The 17,039-nt window shown below is 44.7% G+C and overlaps 1 protein-coding gene across 1 annotated transcript in view; it reads left to right on the plus strand.

The window, feature by feature from the left end:
* coro1cb (coronin, actin binding protein, 1Cb) overlaps positions 1-17,039 on the plus strand; it is a 339,064-nt gene that overhangs the window by 292,882 nt on the left and 29,143 nt on the right. The window contains exon 12 of the mRNA XM_060912765.1: positions 7,938-7,995. Coding sequence (XP_060768748.1) covers positions 7,938-7,995 — 58 coding nt within the window. The remainder of the gene's footprint in view (positions 1-7,937; positions 7,996-17,039) is intronic.

Consider the following 17,039-nt stretch of genomic DNA (forward strand, 5'->3'; position numbering starts at 1 on the left):
GTAGCGGGTGCCCCAAACAACCCGAAAGGAAGTGTGATGAACTGGTGTAAGCCAAATGGTGTGGAAAAGGCAGTTTTCTCTCGGGACAAGCAGTGCATAATTGTTTGAGCAGCTCATCAATGCGAGGCATTGGGTACACATCAAATTTAGACACCGCGTTGACTTTCCTATAGTCCACACAGAACCAGACTGACCCATTGGTTTTGGGGACCAGGACCACTGGGCTGCTCCAGTCACTGTGGGACTCCTCAATTATGTCCATTTCGAGCATGGCTCCGAGTTCATCCCGGACCACCTTTTTTTTGTGTTCGGGCAGGCGGTAAGGGCAGCTGTGCACTACCACCCCCGGGAGCATCTCAATGTGGTGTTCTATGAGGTGGGTGCGGCCAGGCAGGGGTGAAAACACATCAGAAAATTCTTTCTGCAACTGGGCTACCTCCGTGAGTTGGGCCAGGGAGGAGTGGTCTCCACAGAGGCCCGGAGTGGTGGGCGATGTCAATTTTCTTTTTTGAACCTCCGGCCCCAGCTCTGCCTTCTCCGGGATTACTGACACCAATGCCACAGGGACCTCCTCATTCCAATGTTTTAACAGATTGAGGTGGTAAACTTGCAATGCCCCACTCCTGTCCATTCACCTCACCTCATAGTCGACGTCCCTGACTTGCCATGTGACCTCGAAGGGCCCTTGCCACTTGGCGACCAATTTGGAGCTTGACGTGGGCAGTAATACGAGTACTTTCTCTCCCGGTGTGAACTCCTTAAGGCGTGTGTCCCTGTCATACAGTCGGACTTGACGTTCTTGCGCCTGCCATAAATTCTCCTGGGTTAAGTGCATGAGTGTGTGGAGTTTGGCACGCAGATTGAGAAAGTATTGAATTTTGTTCTTACTAGGTGAAGGTCCTTCCTCCCAATTTTCACATAGCACATCCAAAATGCCACGCAGCTCACGCCCATATAATAATTCAAATAGTGAAAAACCTGTGGAGGCTTGTGGGACTTCTAGTACTGCAAATAACAGGGGCTCGAGCCACTTATCCCAATTACGTGGATCTTCGCTTATGAACTTCCGAATGATATTTTTGAGAGTTCGATTAAAACGTTCCACTAAGCCATCAGTTTGTGAGTGATAGACACTGGTGCGGATAGGTTTAATCTCCAGTAGCCCATACAGCTCGCGCAGTGTGCGTGACATGAATGTAGTGCCTTGGTCTGTCAGGATTTCTTTCAGAATCTGGACCCGGGAGATAAAGCAGAAGAACACCTCTGCAATACTGCGTGCTGAGATATTGCGAAGAGGCACTGTTTCTGGGTATCGCTTTGCATAGTCCACCAGAACTAAAATAAAGCGATATCCCCGTGCTGACGCAGCGCTCCTCACTCTGCGTATCGCCTGACGCGGTGCTTACATAGATGGCCCGACAAGATCCATCCCAATTCTTTCAAAAGGGGTCTTGATTAAAGGGAGAGGGTGCAAAGGTGCTTTTGCAGTGGCCGTGGGATTTACTAATTGGCATTCACGGCACACCGCACACCACCGGCAGACATCCCCGCAAATCCCTGGCCAATAGAACCGGGCCATTATTCGGGCTAGTGTTTTATCCTGCCCTAAGTGTCTGGCCGTGGGATTAAAGTGAGCCACCTCAAATATGAGTTCCCAGCAGCTCTTTGGAATTAATAACTTAATTTTTTGCCAGTTTGAGTGTCCTGCGTCACTTGGTATAACTTGTCCTTAATAATAGCAAAGTAGGGGAAGGCCGGCATTGCATTTGGCTGGAGAATTTGACCATCGATTACTCTCAGTTGGTCAAATGCATGCCGCAGAGTCCCGTCTCACAACTGCTCTAACAAGAAATCCCCAAGGGAATCCCCGAGAGAGGGAGGAGGGGCAGGGCACTCCTCACTCTGTGTATCGCCCTGACACGGTGCTGACATAGATGGCTCTGTGACAGCTTCTCCCACCAATGCTACTCCGGGGCTTTCCCCAGATGGATTACTGCAGGACCCACTCCTTACTATGTGTGACATCAACTCCTTAAAACCCGGCCAATCATTCCCCAAAATCAGCAAGTGGGTGAGACGAGGGTTAACCGCCGCTTATACACTATGCTTTTCCCCTTGAAATAGAATGTGGACGGGCACCAAATGGTAGTTGTGAACATCCCCGTGCACACACAATACCTTCACCACTTGTGCTGTCTCCAATGCCTCACCTTGCACCAGGCTTTGGTGGATTGAGGTCTGGTTACAGCCAGAATTCACCAAAGCCTGGTATGTATCCCCTTGGACACTTACCAGTATATGATACACTCCGGCCTGATCAAGGGCGGTTTCTGGTGCGTCGGGGATCCAGACCACCGCACCCACCTCCATCACGGAGCACTGATGTTGGAGATGTCCCGGCTCCCCGTAGCACCAGCACACCGGATCAGGCTTGCCCTCTGCACCGGTGTTCCGGACATCACTCACCTGGGGGGGGGGAGGAGACACAGACAAAGAAGGGGAAAATGGGAGGACACCACAGGTGCACCAGGCCGGCTGGGAGGGGAGCCGGCCCCCGCCTCCGTGGTGGAGGAATGGGGCAAGGACGGGAAGCAGAGGGGGAGAGAGAGAGAGAGAGAGAGAGAGAGAGAGAGGAGAAGAGGAGACATGCCTTCCTGCCATCGGAACTGCCGTCATGTGGTCCTCTGCCAGCTCAATAGCTTGGTCCAGCGATGCCAGGCGATGACACTGGACCCACTCCGCCATTCCTTCCAGAAGTCGCGCGACAAATTGCTCCAGTGTCACTAGGCCGATCACTCCCTTGGTGTTGCAGTCATCTGCCCTCAGCCACCACCGGCAGGCATCCTGGAGTTGTTGTCCAAATGCGAATGGTCAACCGACCTCCTCCAAGCACAGCGAGTGGAAGCTCTGCCGTTGTTGCTCTGGAGAGTGGCCAACACAGTGGAGGATGGCTCATCGGGGGTCCGCGTACACGAGCCAGCTGTTGGTGGGGAGCTGCAGCATGGGCAGCTGCGCCTTGCCCATCAGCTGGTCAACCAGCTAACCCCACGCCTCCACTGCTTGCTCGAAGAGCGCAAGGAAGGCTTCTGGATCATCGTGTGGACCCATCTTTGTTAGGGTGAGGTGGAGAGGGTCCGCTCCGGTGGCAGTCGTGGGCTCCGCTGCCACGAGCAGGTACGGGAACCCCTGGGAGTCGACTCTGCGGCATGCATTTGACCAAGGCTTCGAACCGTTGTTTTTGCTCCTTTCGGGGGGCGACCAGTGCTTGGTGCTGGTTCTGCTGGACTGTGGCGAGGGCATGGATCAGGTCCTTGAATGGTGAGGACTCCATGGGGCTGTTCCCTTCTGCACTTGTTCTGGGTTTCAGCACCACTGTAGTGAGACCTTGATGTGGGTGGAGCACAGAAGCACGGCAGGCGGTTATTTGCGTTCTGACTTTCTTTATTGCTGCTTTTCAGCACACAGCTCAAACTCTCACTCACTCACTCACTCACTCACTCACTCACTCACTCACTCACTCACAGGCTATTATCGAGCCCTCGGCCCCGACTTCCCCTTCTCACTCTCCTTTTATAGGGCATAGTCACTTGAGAAGACACACAAACACACGTTAATTGACAACAGGTGTAGTGACATGACCACTCACCTTCCCTGACTCCGCCCTCCATTCACAGACTGCCACTCGGCCACGCCCACGCTGCCACACTCTCCCTGTGCATTTATTTTCAAACTCAGTTTCATTTGTGTGTAAGTCCTTTTTTGTGCACTTCCAGTTACACACATTTCAGTCACACGTATTCTCTTCTATGTGTTCTGATCCTGCCCACTGCATGCAAGTTCTGAATGAAGGCAGGATTTATTTAAAATGGCAGTAGACAGTCACACCCTCATGCATTTTGGTCATCAGGAAAACATGGATTTCAGCATTCACCATGTGAATGTCATTGACATCCATCCAAACCATAAACCAGATTCCAAGTTTGGAAATAAGTAAATGCAAAAGGAGAGTTTAGCTATACTTTGAATCACCTCAAAGGAAGGTATTAGTTTCTATGTATGACATAACCCCCCCATGTACATGTACCAAATGACACATGTGCTGGACCCATGTATAAAGATATGTTTGAAGATTCATTAATAAAAATGCACTACTGAGTTAAAGGTGCAACAAAATGCATATTCCCATGTCCATGCTTTAACTCATGCTGAGTAGCCTATTATTAAAAACACGTTAGTAATCAGTAGCGACTGGTGGCTAATTTCACTGAGGAGGCTGTCTATGCAACATGCATGTGCAAACACACACACACACACACACACACTCTTCTTGTAAGGATAAAAATGAGTGAAGGCTCAATCAGCTGACCTAAGGGCCCACTTGTTCAAAGCAATACTTGCACAAGTCTCACCCCACAGACTGAATACAAATATCATCTGGTCACTGGACCTAGAACACCACTGTCAATTAAAGCCGAAAATAGCTGACACTTAAAGACAAGCATAAGATTTTGCATCAGAACGAAAGCACTGGCCAATAAACCTCCTGTTACAACCTGAGCATATGAAGGAAAGAATCTCAAACTGAATGCATTATTGTCATCACAGATATAACTCATACAGTTCTCACATATAGTAATCAATCATCACTCTTCCAAAGTCCTCACTATTAGCTGTTTAATGAATGAGGATCACTCTGCTATTGGTTGATGTAGTGCTCAAGTTCAGTTTTAGAAAATAAAGATAAATGATGGTGATGTTAGGTAGAACACATGACTACTGTGGCTGGTGTGATGATGGCTCAAAGAAATCTTGCAACTAAACAGTGTATTGCTCTTCAGTCTACCATGCTGGTGGGGCTGAAGGGACAGCTTCGCTTCAGCAACAGTGTTTTGGACCACAAGAGGCAGCGTAGCTATGAGACGGAGCCAGCCAACTACACACAGCTGGATGGCTTAAGCGGTGCCGCTATTCATCATACACAAGCAGCCAGGAGAGTATAAGAAGGCACCAGTCAGTTATGCTTTGAATGTGCAAGGAAGCTGATGTCTCCTCTCTCACTCTCATCTCAGGCTACCTCGCAAATGCTGAGGTAGCTTGTAAGATCTGTAAGACACAGGCCAGTTATGCTTCAAACGTGCAAGGAAGCTGATGTCTACTCTCTTTCTCTCTTATTTCAGGCTCCCTCATGAATAATGAAGATAATGAGGATGACATCCTCTGTTGAGCAGTTTCCTGGTCCAGCTCCCCAGCATCAGAACACTTCTGGCAAGCACCAGAAACCCGATCTACTTACCTGTCTGCCCGACCCACTGCACAGCTGGCTGCTTCATTTCATCCCAGCACAAGTGAGGACCAGATTCCAGCTGCCATCCCTTCACCGCTGCTCCTGAACCTACTCTCTCACTGTCATTAGTTATCCACACTCTCCTGCCAACACTAAATAAAAGTGCACTAGGTTTTCCACTACTCCTGGGTGTGTGCATGTGTTCACCCATGGAAAGCTGTTCATCCATGAGTGTGCACAGGTGGATGATGGCTTCACAGTTGAGGCAAAATCATTGGATGCACTGCGCGTCAGTGAGTCCCATTATATCCAGACAAGGTCAGAATACTCGTGACTGTCTTCTTTGTGCTTGGCAAGCTCTTCTCCATCTGTCCCACTGTCTCATGAGCATAAGCAAATGCAGTGCAGACATTTTGGTTTGGGATTATTAGACATAGGGGAGAGTGGGGTAAGATGAGCCACTTTTTACTTATGTTGTCCTGGAGGTAAGGAAAAAAATGACACAGAAATAGAATGAAAACACATACCTTTATTTCAGGATGTCTCCTATCAAATGAAATTATCAGAATGCATCTCTGACAAAGCTGCCCAAAATAATAACTTCTTAAAAAAAAAAAGTGCTCCTGTGGCTCAACTTGCCCCAGGTTAGGGGTAAGTTGAACCAAGTCAGTGGGTAAACTGACCATCTGAGTTTTAAAATGTAAACCTGAGCATATTGTGCTAAACAGTTTTAACAGTTTTGAACTTATGAGAACAAGCCACCAGTTAGTTTCAAAACAAACCACCAGAATGTTTCAAAACCATTTAATCAAAACAACTATTCAATATTCCAACTGTCAAGGTTGCAGGGGAATATGAACTGTTGCTCCCTCCTTGCAGTTCTTCCAGCCTTTTGAGGTTGAGGTAGCTTCTTCAGCACATCACTCCATGGGAAAGATGCCTCATCCTTTTCCTTGAATGCAAAGGTGGGTTTCTTACTGCCAGTGATCCCTCGGATTCTTCTGAGAAATCTGGCACTCACTTCATTACCCGCAAGGCTGTCAACCAAGCCAATGCAATGGTGGCTCCTGCATTTGGATGCAAATTTTACAATGACAAAAAGTCACCAACTACCAGATCTGAGACATCTGGTTCACTCCTTTCATCGCTGGAGCTCTCATGCTCAGAAATGTCATCAAATGGGATGGCAACATCACTCTCCTCAGAGCTGGTTTCCACTGTGATTTTCATCTGGGTTTGTTTCCTCTTCAGCTTTCCTTGCTCTTTGATGGTTCTTTCTGTTTTGCCTTTCTGTTTATTTTTCCTCTCATGGGCACATTTGATTGCCTGCTTTTCAGGTGTATCAGTCAGGATTCTTGTCTTCACATTCACATTCGGTTTGTTTGTTTCCTGGGTTGCTGACTTTTGGGTAAGGGTAGAATCTCAGTAGGAGGCACATATCCAGCATGGTTGGGGTGTGAATCTGATGGACTTTCCACCCTTGACATCATTGGCTGCTCTCTCCATCTCTTTAAGGGGTGTTGAGCCCCAGCTTGTTTTCCTCTTGTAGGTTCTCGGCATGATACCTTTTCGACAATGGTTAACATATAACAAACACACCAAACCAGTTGAATATACTCAACTGAAATACTATTTTATACATCAGACTTAACTGAATTTCAGTGCCTTATGGTGGGGTAAGTTGAACCATTGGCTCAATCTACCCCATAGCCTTTGGCTTACTTTGCCCCATAGCCACCATTTTGGAAAAAAACAGGCTAGCTTAGAAATTCAGGCTAATCTTTAGTGAAGTGGTTCACATGATTTTATACATTAGCAAAACACCAAGATGTATAATATATAATTTTAGACCTGGATACATTTGCTTTGACATAACAGTCATTTTACTTCATATGCAGAAAATTAATTTGACAAGCAAAAAACAGTTTTTTGTATAAAAAAAAATACTTAGCACTTCTCCCATGTGCTTCTCTGCATCACAGCAAGATAGAAATGATGGGTGCTTCTTGAATTTATGGTCACATGACAAGCCATGTGCACGGTTACCTAGATACAAGGGGTGGGTCAACTTACCCACTGGCTTATCTTACCTCACTTTCCCCTACCAAAAGTTTGGTCCTATTTATACTCCTCTTAATTGATATTTCTCTTTTATTCTCATTGAACTAATTATTTCCCAGGCTTGTTCACAACACCATGTGGTGTAAAACTTTTTTTTTTCTATTCAACACTGTAATGTAAGGTTACAAGAATTGTTATTGTACCTTAAACAAATGGCACACAAATTTAGGAATTTTTGAACTTTATTTGTGCATGTATAATTTTAAAATTAGGTCTACTGCCAACTTAAAAGGCAATATGGTGTTTCACTATAGGGTGGTATTTGACTTCCTGCAGCCCTCAGAAGCGCATAGAGGAAAAGCGTGCAAGTCAAGGGCAGAATGTGCATAAATGTCATTTACATAAGGCACACCAAGATTTTGGGTTTGCTCAGCCCAGAGCACATAACTGCCTTCATGACACGTAAATCATAGCCTTAAGTCAAGCATGCCATAAAATCTGCGTAAACTGAAAACCGCATAGCTGTGTGCTTTTTTTTTTTTTTTTTGCTTTTTTTGTGTGATTTGACAGGAACTCATCTTGTTATTCACAGGTTTTATAAACTTCATGAGAGGAAGTGTGAGCCAATTATAATGACTGTCCCAAGAAAGGTAATACTGCAAATATGTAATTGTATTAACATTGCACTATTACTGCAATGATGCACTATAGAGATGCATCATGAACAGTATAGATTTTTATCTTTAGTCAGCATGTTAACCAGCATGCCAATATCTGCCAATTACCTACCGTACAGTGCGAGTATGTATGTATGTATGTATGTGTGTATATGTACACTCACTGTCCACTTTAATAGGAACACCTGTACCTATTAACACCTGTTAATTTATGCAGTTATTCAATCAGCCAATCATGTGGCAGCATCACAATGCATAAAATCATGCAGATACAGGTCAAGCACTTCAGGTAATATTCATATCAAACATCAGAATGAGGAAAAGTGTAATCTCTGTGACTTTAACTACAGAGATTTGAGAATTTCAGAAACTGCTGATCTGCTCAGAATTTCATACACAGTAGTCCCTAGTGTTTACCCAGAATGGTGGGGGGGGGAGAGGTGTTGAGCACCAGTTTGTGAATGGAGGGCCAGGATGGGGAAGGTGAGTGCAGAAGCGGATACACTGGTGTTGAATTAATGTTGTGGGTGAGTGCGTGTGTGTGTATCTTTTGCAATGATTGGCATGGGCTGATAGGGAGAACCGAAAAGAGGGGGTTCTCCTGACCAGAGTGTTTCTGTGTGTGCATGTGCGCATGTGTCACTCTTGAAAGCTGAAAAGCTACGTTGGGAAATTTGAAACCACTGCCCACCTGTCTCAGTGCTTCAGTGTCCATTCCAATCAGGTAACTGCTACAGTGTGAAAAACAAAAAGCATCCTGTGTGTAGAGGGTCTGCAGGCTGAAACAGCATGTTGATGGGAGAAATCAGAGGAGAATGACCAGACTGGTCTGAGCTGACAAAGTCTATAGTAACTCAATAAGCACTCCACAACCATGGTGAGGAGAAAAGCATCTCAGAACAAACATGTCAAACTTTGAGGTAGATAGGCTACAACAGCAGAAGACCACATGAAGTTCCACTCCTGTCAGCCAAGAATAAGTATCCTTTAGAGTCTGAGGCTATCATGGGTACTGACTCAATGAAACTGTAAAGACCAGGTGATTTTTTTTTCTTCTAATCTTCAACTGTCCAGCTTGGGTGAGGCTGTGCCTTCAGATTCTTGTTCTTGGTTGACAGCAATGGAACCCTGTGTGGTCTACTACTGTTGTTCCTGCTCCATCTTAGTCACACCTTGTGCTGTTGTTAGTGTGGCTTGTTTTCAGGCAGGAGCTAGAATTCTTTTCTATTTTTCTTTGAGAACCAACTTTATTTTACTTTGAGAAGAAAATGAAAATTTACTTACAATTTTTAACAGTGCAAATGGCAAGCAGACCACTATTACTGAAGTTTGTTCCTGTTATTATTTGAGTCACCATGGTTTGTTGGACTACTGTGGTTTGTTTTTAGCCAAGAGCTAGCATACCTTCAGCTTAGATGACCAAACATGTACCTAGTGTAAAGCTAGTCAAAAGGTGAACTATTTGTGCAGACACATCTGATAGGTTTATCACTAGTTACACTAACTCCATTTGGTGTGTTAACTTGAATGCTAACCCCCAGTCACATTCTGATGGCGGTGGTAGTGGGGAATGGCTGAGACGAGTGGAGGAAGTGTCGTGGGGGCGGTTGGCAACAACTGGACTGTGACTGGACAGGAATGGGGAGAGGGAAATGATGGGCCAGGAAGTGAGTTTGTTGACAGGGAACGCAAGAGATTGGAAAGATGGACAGCAAATGCTAGCAACAGGTATAAACGTAAAAAGGATAACAGATCTAATACTGATGAGCTGACTTCTGGTGATGATATGGAGGCCGCTAGTGTGGTGAGTGTTATCGAAAGGAGGCTGGAATATAAAGTGTTGGTCAGGTTGGAGCAGGAAGGAGCGACTTTTGAGGAGTGGAGTCCGACCCATCTCACTAAGGCATTGCATAAGGAGTTTGGAGAGGTAAGGAGTGCTAAAAAGACAGCGAGTGGGGGTTTGATTGTTGTGTGTAAGGATGAAGAACAGCAGAAGAAAGCAGTCACAGTCAGTAAGCTAAATGGTAAGAAGGTGAAGTGTGCAATGGTGTTTGACAAAAGACTTATCAGAGGGGTCATATCAGGTATACCGCTGACGGAATCCATAGCCGATGTGATAGAAGGCATACGTAATGTTAAGGTGAAAGAGGCGAAGTGGTTGAAGACTAAAAGGGATGGTGTGTTGACAGATAGTCTTTCAATTCTGTTGACGTTTGATGAAATCAAGCTACCGGAGAAGGTGTTTATTGGATATATGTGCTATGATGTGAGGATGTATATCCCCCCACCGCTCAGATGTTTTAAGTGCCAGAAATATGGACACGTTGCAGCGGTTTGTAAAGGGAAGCTGAGGTGCAGCAAATGCAGTGGGGAGCATGAGTATGGCCAATGTGATAAAGACGCCAAACTTAAATGTAGTAACTGCGGAGGTGAGCACAGTTCAGCGTATCGAGGATGTGAGGTAAGCAAGAGAATGCAAGAGGTATAGCGGATTAGAGTGACAGAAGGCATGTCATATGCACAGGCAGCGAAAAAAGTACCACCTCCAAGGGGAGTGAGGGCAGTGCCACCAGAACAAGTGTATCGAAATGAAAGAAAAACGAAAGAGAATGATTGTAAGAAGTGTGAGAAAATTAAGGAAAATACTCTGTGAGTAAAAGTGACTTTGTATTTTTCATGGCGGATGTGATCAATTGCTCAGCACAGACTGATAGTCGTACCAAGAAAATCCAAATAATTGTTGAAGCAGCTGAGAAATATTTGGGGATAGTAGGGCTGCACTGGGAAGCAGTAATTCAAGGTTTAAAAGATATTGAGCGATCTCAGTCTCAAGAATGGAGTGCCGATACATAATGGTGTTAATAATTCTGCAGTGGAACGCCAGGAGCTTACTAGCAAATGGGCAGGAATTTAAGGGATACATTGAAAACCTAGATAGTAAGCCCAATGTAATCTGCTTTCAAGAATCATGGCTATTACCAAGGTTGGATTTTGTAATTAAAGGGTACAATGCTGTAAGGATGGACAGGGAAGTAGGCAAAGGTGGGGGGGTTGTTACCTTTATAGAAAAGGGGATTCAGTACAGAGAAGTAAGGAGAGGTGAAGAGCTAGAATATGTAACAGTGGAAATATGGTTAAGAGAGGGAAAGATGAATATTATCAACTTTTACAATCCATGCAGGTCATTGCAGATGGAACAGTTAGAAGAGATGTGGAAGGATCTTAGTGGGAAAACAGTGTGGTGTGGCGATTTTAATGCTCACAGTACGCTATGGGGGGACAGAGAGGATGGGAATGGAAGGGTGATAGAAGAAGTTATTGAGGAAAAGGAGTTGGTCTGTTTGAATGATGGATTAGGCACAAGGGTGGATGTAGCAAGAGGGACGAAATCAGCCATTGATCTCACCATTGTAACTACGGATATAGCAGACAGGTGTGAATGGGAAGCAAGGAGAGATGAGACAGTGGGAAGTGACCATTACCCAATCACAACCCAGGTGGGGGTGGGAGTAGGGAAAGAACAGGAGGTAAGAGAGGAGAGATGGATTTTAGAAAAGGCGGATTGGGATAAGTTTAGACAGAGTAGCGAGGAGCTACTACTAAGGGTTGATGAAAATCTAAATGTGGAGAGTTTTAGTACAGAGGTCAGCTGCAGCATAGTCTGTGCTGCTGGGGTTGCAATACCAAAATCAAAACCTAAGGCTCCCATGAGAATTGTACCATGGTGGAATGAGGAGTGTAGAAAAGCCATAAAAGACAGAAACAGAGTGTTTAGACTCCTTAAGAGAACGTATAACTATCAGAACCTTATTGACTACAAGCGGCAGCTAGCTGTAGTAAGGAAAACTGTGAGAAAGGCAAAGAGAGAATACTGGAGGAAATTTTGCAATTCTATTGGAAGGACTACCCCAGTAGAGAGAGTATGGGGTATGATCAAAAAGATGAAAGGAAATGGAAGGGCGTATGAGTATCCAGTGTTGACTGATGGTGAGAGGACCATAACTGACAGTAAGAAGAAGGCAGAAGTTATGGCAAAGACGTTGGTGAAAGTGCACAGCACAGACAACCTAAGACAAGAAGAGAAAAGAAGTAGAGAAGAAACTCTCAGACAATGAGTTTGACACACAGGCAGGTGAAGAGGAGGAAGTGCTAAACAGAGCTTTCTCAAGATCTGAGCTTAATTGTGCCCTGAGGAAACTAGGGAAAACGGCATCAGGCAAAGACCAAATCTGCTACAGCATGCTCAAAAACATATCAGAAAAAGGACAAGGGGTACTTCTAAAGTTGTTCAATAAAGTGTGGGAAGCAGGGAAGATCCCAACCGAGTGGAAGAAGGCTGTGATCATTCCAATTAAAAAACCAGGAAAAGATCCCAAGCAGCCTACAAGCTATAGGCCCATAGCTCTGACGTCACATATGGGTAAAACCATGGAGAGAATGGTAAACGATAGACTCAGCTACTGGGTGGAGACCAAGGGAAGGCTAGAAAGCTACCAAAGTGGGTTCAGAAAAGGAAGAGGGACAATGGACCCAGTGTTATGTCTGGAAGATGAAATAAGGAAGGCACAGATCAATAAGGAGTCTGTAGCTGCAGTGTTTTTGGACATAGAGAAGGCCTATGACATGCTTTGGAAGGAGGGGTTGCTGATACAGTTAAACCAGATAGGGATCAAGCGGCAAATGTTTCAATGGGTGAAATCATTTCTCTCAGAAAGGTCCATAGCTGTGAGGATAAATGGAAACCTGAGTGAGTGTTACCCTGTGGAAAATGGAACACCACAGGGTAGCATAATTAGCCCGTTATTGTTTTCTATTATGATTAATAGCATGTTCAAGGACATAAAAAACCTAGCAGGTGTTGCGTTGTTTGCTGATGATGGGGCAATCTGCAAAAGAGGAAGGAATATACAGTATATAACTAAGAAAATGCAACAGGCACTTGATATAGTGCAGGAGTGGGCAATCAAATGGGGCTTTAGGATTTCAGAGGACAAAACAAAATCCATATTATTTACAAAAATGAGGACAAGGGGGGAATTTAAGTTGAGGCTGGCTGGCAAAGACGTGGAAAGGGTTGAAGCCTTCAAATACCTGGGGCTGTGGTATGACCGGCAACTTACGTGGAATATTCACATTGACAAGATGGTGGACAAATGCAAAAGGGTGCTCAATGTAATGAGGTGCCTGTGTGGAGTGGACTGGGGAACATCCAGAGCAGCGCTAAGCAGCATTTACACAGGACTGATAAGATCAGTGTTTGATTATGGCTGCATGGCGTATGGGTCAGCTGCGAAGACATCGCTTAGGCGATTAGATGTCGTCCACAACCAAGCCCTTAGGATTTGCTGTGGGGCGAAAAAGACAACACCAGTAGCCGCGCTACAAGTTGAGATGGGGGAGATGCCCCTCCATCTGAGGAGAGACCAACTAGCACTGGTGTACTGGGCAAATTTGAGGGGGCATAGTGAAACACACAAGGCACAATCAGTGTTGATGCATAGCCAAGAAAGGGAGAGAGAGGCTAAGAGCTTTGGATGGACCATTGGGCAAAAGGTGGACGAGATGGAGCTCAGCACAGTTTGTGTATCCCCCATAGTGGTGTTCCCTGCAGTACCACCATGGATGTAGGATGACCTTAAGGTAGACCTATGGTTGCTTGAGAAGAGACAAGAGGATGAAATAGATAGCAGCATAGTTATGTGGTACATGAGGGAAACATACACAGAGTCACTACAAATCTACACTGATGCATCAAAGAAGGATGAAAAGGTGGGGGTGGCCTATGCCATCCCAAGGGAAAAAGTGGATGTGGCAAAAAGAATCAGTAACAGCTTGGCAGTGTATACAGCTGAATTGATGGCAATATGGTTGGCACTACAGTGGGTGGAGGATAACAGGCCACAGAGGGTTGTGATTGCGTCTGACTCAAGCTCAGCACTCATGAGCTTAAAAAATGTACAGTCTGAGTCAAGGCAAGACATCATTTTTGAAATTGTACATATGGGAAATAACTTGAGGAAGACTGGGGTTGAAATCACATTTCTATGGGTACCAGCACACATAGGTGTCAAAGGAAATGAGTTGGCTGACACACTTGCCAAGGAGGCCTTAAAAAAGGAAGAAACTGACATTGAAGTGCTATATAGTAAGGCTGAGGTTAAAAGTATTGTCAAGGCCAGGACAAGAAGTAAGTGGCAGAGCATGTGGAATGCTGGGGACACTGGAAGGCAGTACTATGCCATTCAAAACCAAGTGGGAAGAGCCAGGAGCACAAGCAGGGAGAAAAAGGTGGAGGATGTGTTCTCCAGAATGCATTTTGGACACACAGCACTTAACAGCACACTATACAGGATTAAGAAACATGATGATGGAACCTGTGAGTGCAGTGACAGCCAGGAGACCGTAGAACATGTTCTTGTATGCTGTCTAAAATACAGTGCTGACAGGGAGGTGCTTATAAGGCACCTACAGAGGGAAAAAGTGGTGTTTAATGTCCAGAACATTCTGCAGTTAAGCACAGGAGAGGTGTGTTTCAACCACCTATGTAGGTTTTTAAAAAACACAGGCCTAATTAACAAAATGTAGCTGGAAATCTGAGTGATTTCTCTTCCTTTTTACATTTTTTTTTCTTTTCTTTTCCTTTTTTGTTAAGAATTGTGGGTGGTAGATATTCTTGTTCCACACTCTAGTCCAGAGGTGGCAGTAATGCACCAACAAAGCTGGTTGCCAACCGCCATAAAACGCTAAGAAGTACAAGAAGAAGTCACATTCTGACTTTGTCATGCTCCGCCCCGGACATCCACTCCGGAGATTACGGTTCTCCCATGTCAGCGCAAATCCGGGCGGGAATTCCATCCTGCCTGCTTCACCGCTGCATATTTAAAGGCTGTTCTCAGACTCTGACTTTGCCAGAATATCTTGTTTGCTACTCTAGCCATTTTCTGTGCCTCTTTTGCATTTCATGTTTTTTTGCTCTAGCTATTTTTATGGTTCATGATTTTTTGCACCAAGCGTTTTTTCTTGTTCATGGTTTTTTGCCCTAGTGTTTTTGTCTTTGCCTGTCTTGTGTTTTTGTCAAGTTTTTTTTTTGTCTCTTTTTACCTGGACTATTTTTGCCATTTTGTTTTTTGTTTACCTTTTTGCCATGCCCTTTGTTCCCTGGATTAAATCACCTTATTTATTGGATTACTGTCTGTGTTCTGCTTTTGGATCCTTATCTCACCACATCTCCACCACCCATAATAGATGTTAAGTCTGATTTGTCTTTATATGGCAATTTGGTTAATAATTGGAACTGTTCAGTGACACAAATTATGGATGACATTTGTGCCAATAAAAGCAAACAATATCTATAAGGACCTGCTCTGTAAATGTAACAAAGAGTTTAAAAAAATCTAGATAGCAATCATCATCATCAAAGTCCTTCCCATGCCATGTGGCGCATAGGGCGGCGCCAATCTCTGTTTCCATAGCCCTCGGCCTTTCGCTTATTACATAGCTAGGGTTATAGTGGGGGGCTAGTCCTCTGGTAACTGCAAGAGTTTGACTCTTCACTCGCATCTGTATTGGAGTGTGCCTTGCCAGATGGTAGTAGGTACGGATGGGCAGCAGGGACGGATCGGGCACTGACACTATCGCCCTCCTCCCGCGTGCTTGCCATAGACACACACAAACAACATGGCAGCGATTGGGAAAAGCCACAACTTGTGCCCAAGAAAAGAGTAACTTCCTTCATGATGTGGAATTGATTCGGTTTTGCGGCATTGGATGCAGACCAAACAAGTCCTTGTTGTAAGGTGTGTTTGAAAATGGTTGCTTCCAAAGGAAGCAGCATGACGAATTTATTCCAACACCTTAAACAGAAGCCTGCAGCGGAGTGGGAGAAGTGCTGCTCCCAGCGGAATGAACACAGCCGCAGCATGAGTGCACCATCCACAGTAAAGCAAGCAACCGTCCCGGACACATTTTCGAACTGTGTGCCTTATGATAAGAATGGGGCGCGGTGGAAGGCAATCACAGATGCTATTGCAATGTTTATTGCAAAAGACATGGTGCCCATACATACGGTGGAAAAGTCGGGATTTTTTTCCCTATTTTGTCGGTTTTATCGAAAAGGACACAATTTTTAATTAATTTTTTTTTTTTTGCGGTCCAAATCCTGTGCTCTGATTGCCTGGCGAGCAGGTCTGTATCCTACAGTATGGACCTCCTGTTACGGACCTCTGGCGACTCACTCGTTCACAACAACAACAAACATTTATCTTTTTTTAACAAGATTTATTTATAAGATTATCAAAAATCTTATAAATTTTTGCCAGTATTTCTCAGGAGAATAGCATTAATTTTACAGCATGGATAGCGATAACGACAGTCTTCACAGCAAAAGCGAGTTTTACTACCCTGAGGAAGAAGAAATAAAAGAAAACATTTCAGGAGAAAGCTAAAAACCTGTAATTTGCTAACACCGAGCAAAACCATGGCTGAATCCTGAATGACTCCTATTTGTATAAATAGGGGACTACATAGGTGGCAAAATGTAGTTTTTTTTCCTGCCATGGAAGTGTACTTGTATACCGAGGAGAAAGCAATTTGCATTACAGCCATGAATGAGGATTCAAAATGGCGGCTCGGCTCAGCTCGGTTTTCCCTTTCAGGCGCTCTTGTTTTGTGTTAGAATTTGGTAAAGAAAAAAATAAATATATTATTTACCAGCTTAAGGTCGGTCCGTATGGTGAAATACCGTGACCAAGGCATTGAATACTGACCTCGGCCCAGAGGGCCCATATATTTTTTTTTTTTTAGGGGGCTTTTTTATTTTTTTTAAGTTTGAGGGTGCATTTTGAGTGCCAGTTTGAAACTACGTAAGCTATGTTGGAGAAAGCTTTCTAAAAGTCACTGTATGTTCTCACTGTTTACAATGGCATGGTCTGCCATCTCATCTACAAGCTTGTTTTTTGGCTTCTTTTTGGTTTCTGGTTGCACTTTAACCCCAAAGGGGAAATTTAAGTGAAAACAAA

Source organism: Neoarius graeffei, chromosome 28, assembly GCF_027579695.1.
Source record: "Neoarius graeffei isolate fNeoGra1 chromosome 28, fNeoGra1.pri, whole genome shotgun sequence".
Classification (NCBI taxonomy): Eukaryota; Metazoa; Chordata; class Actinopteri; order Siluriformes; family Ariidae; genus Neoarius; species Neoarius graeffei.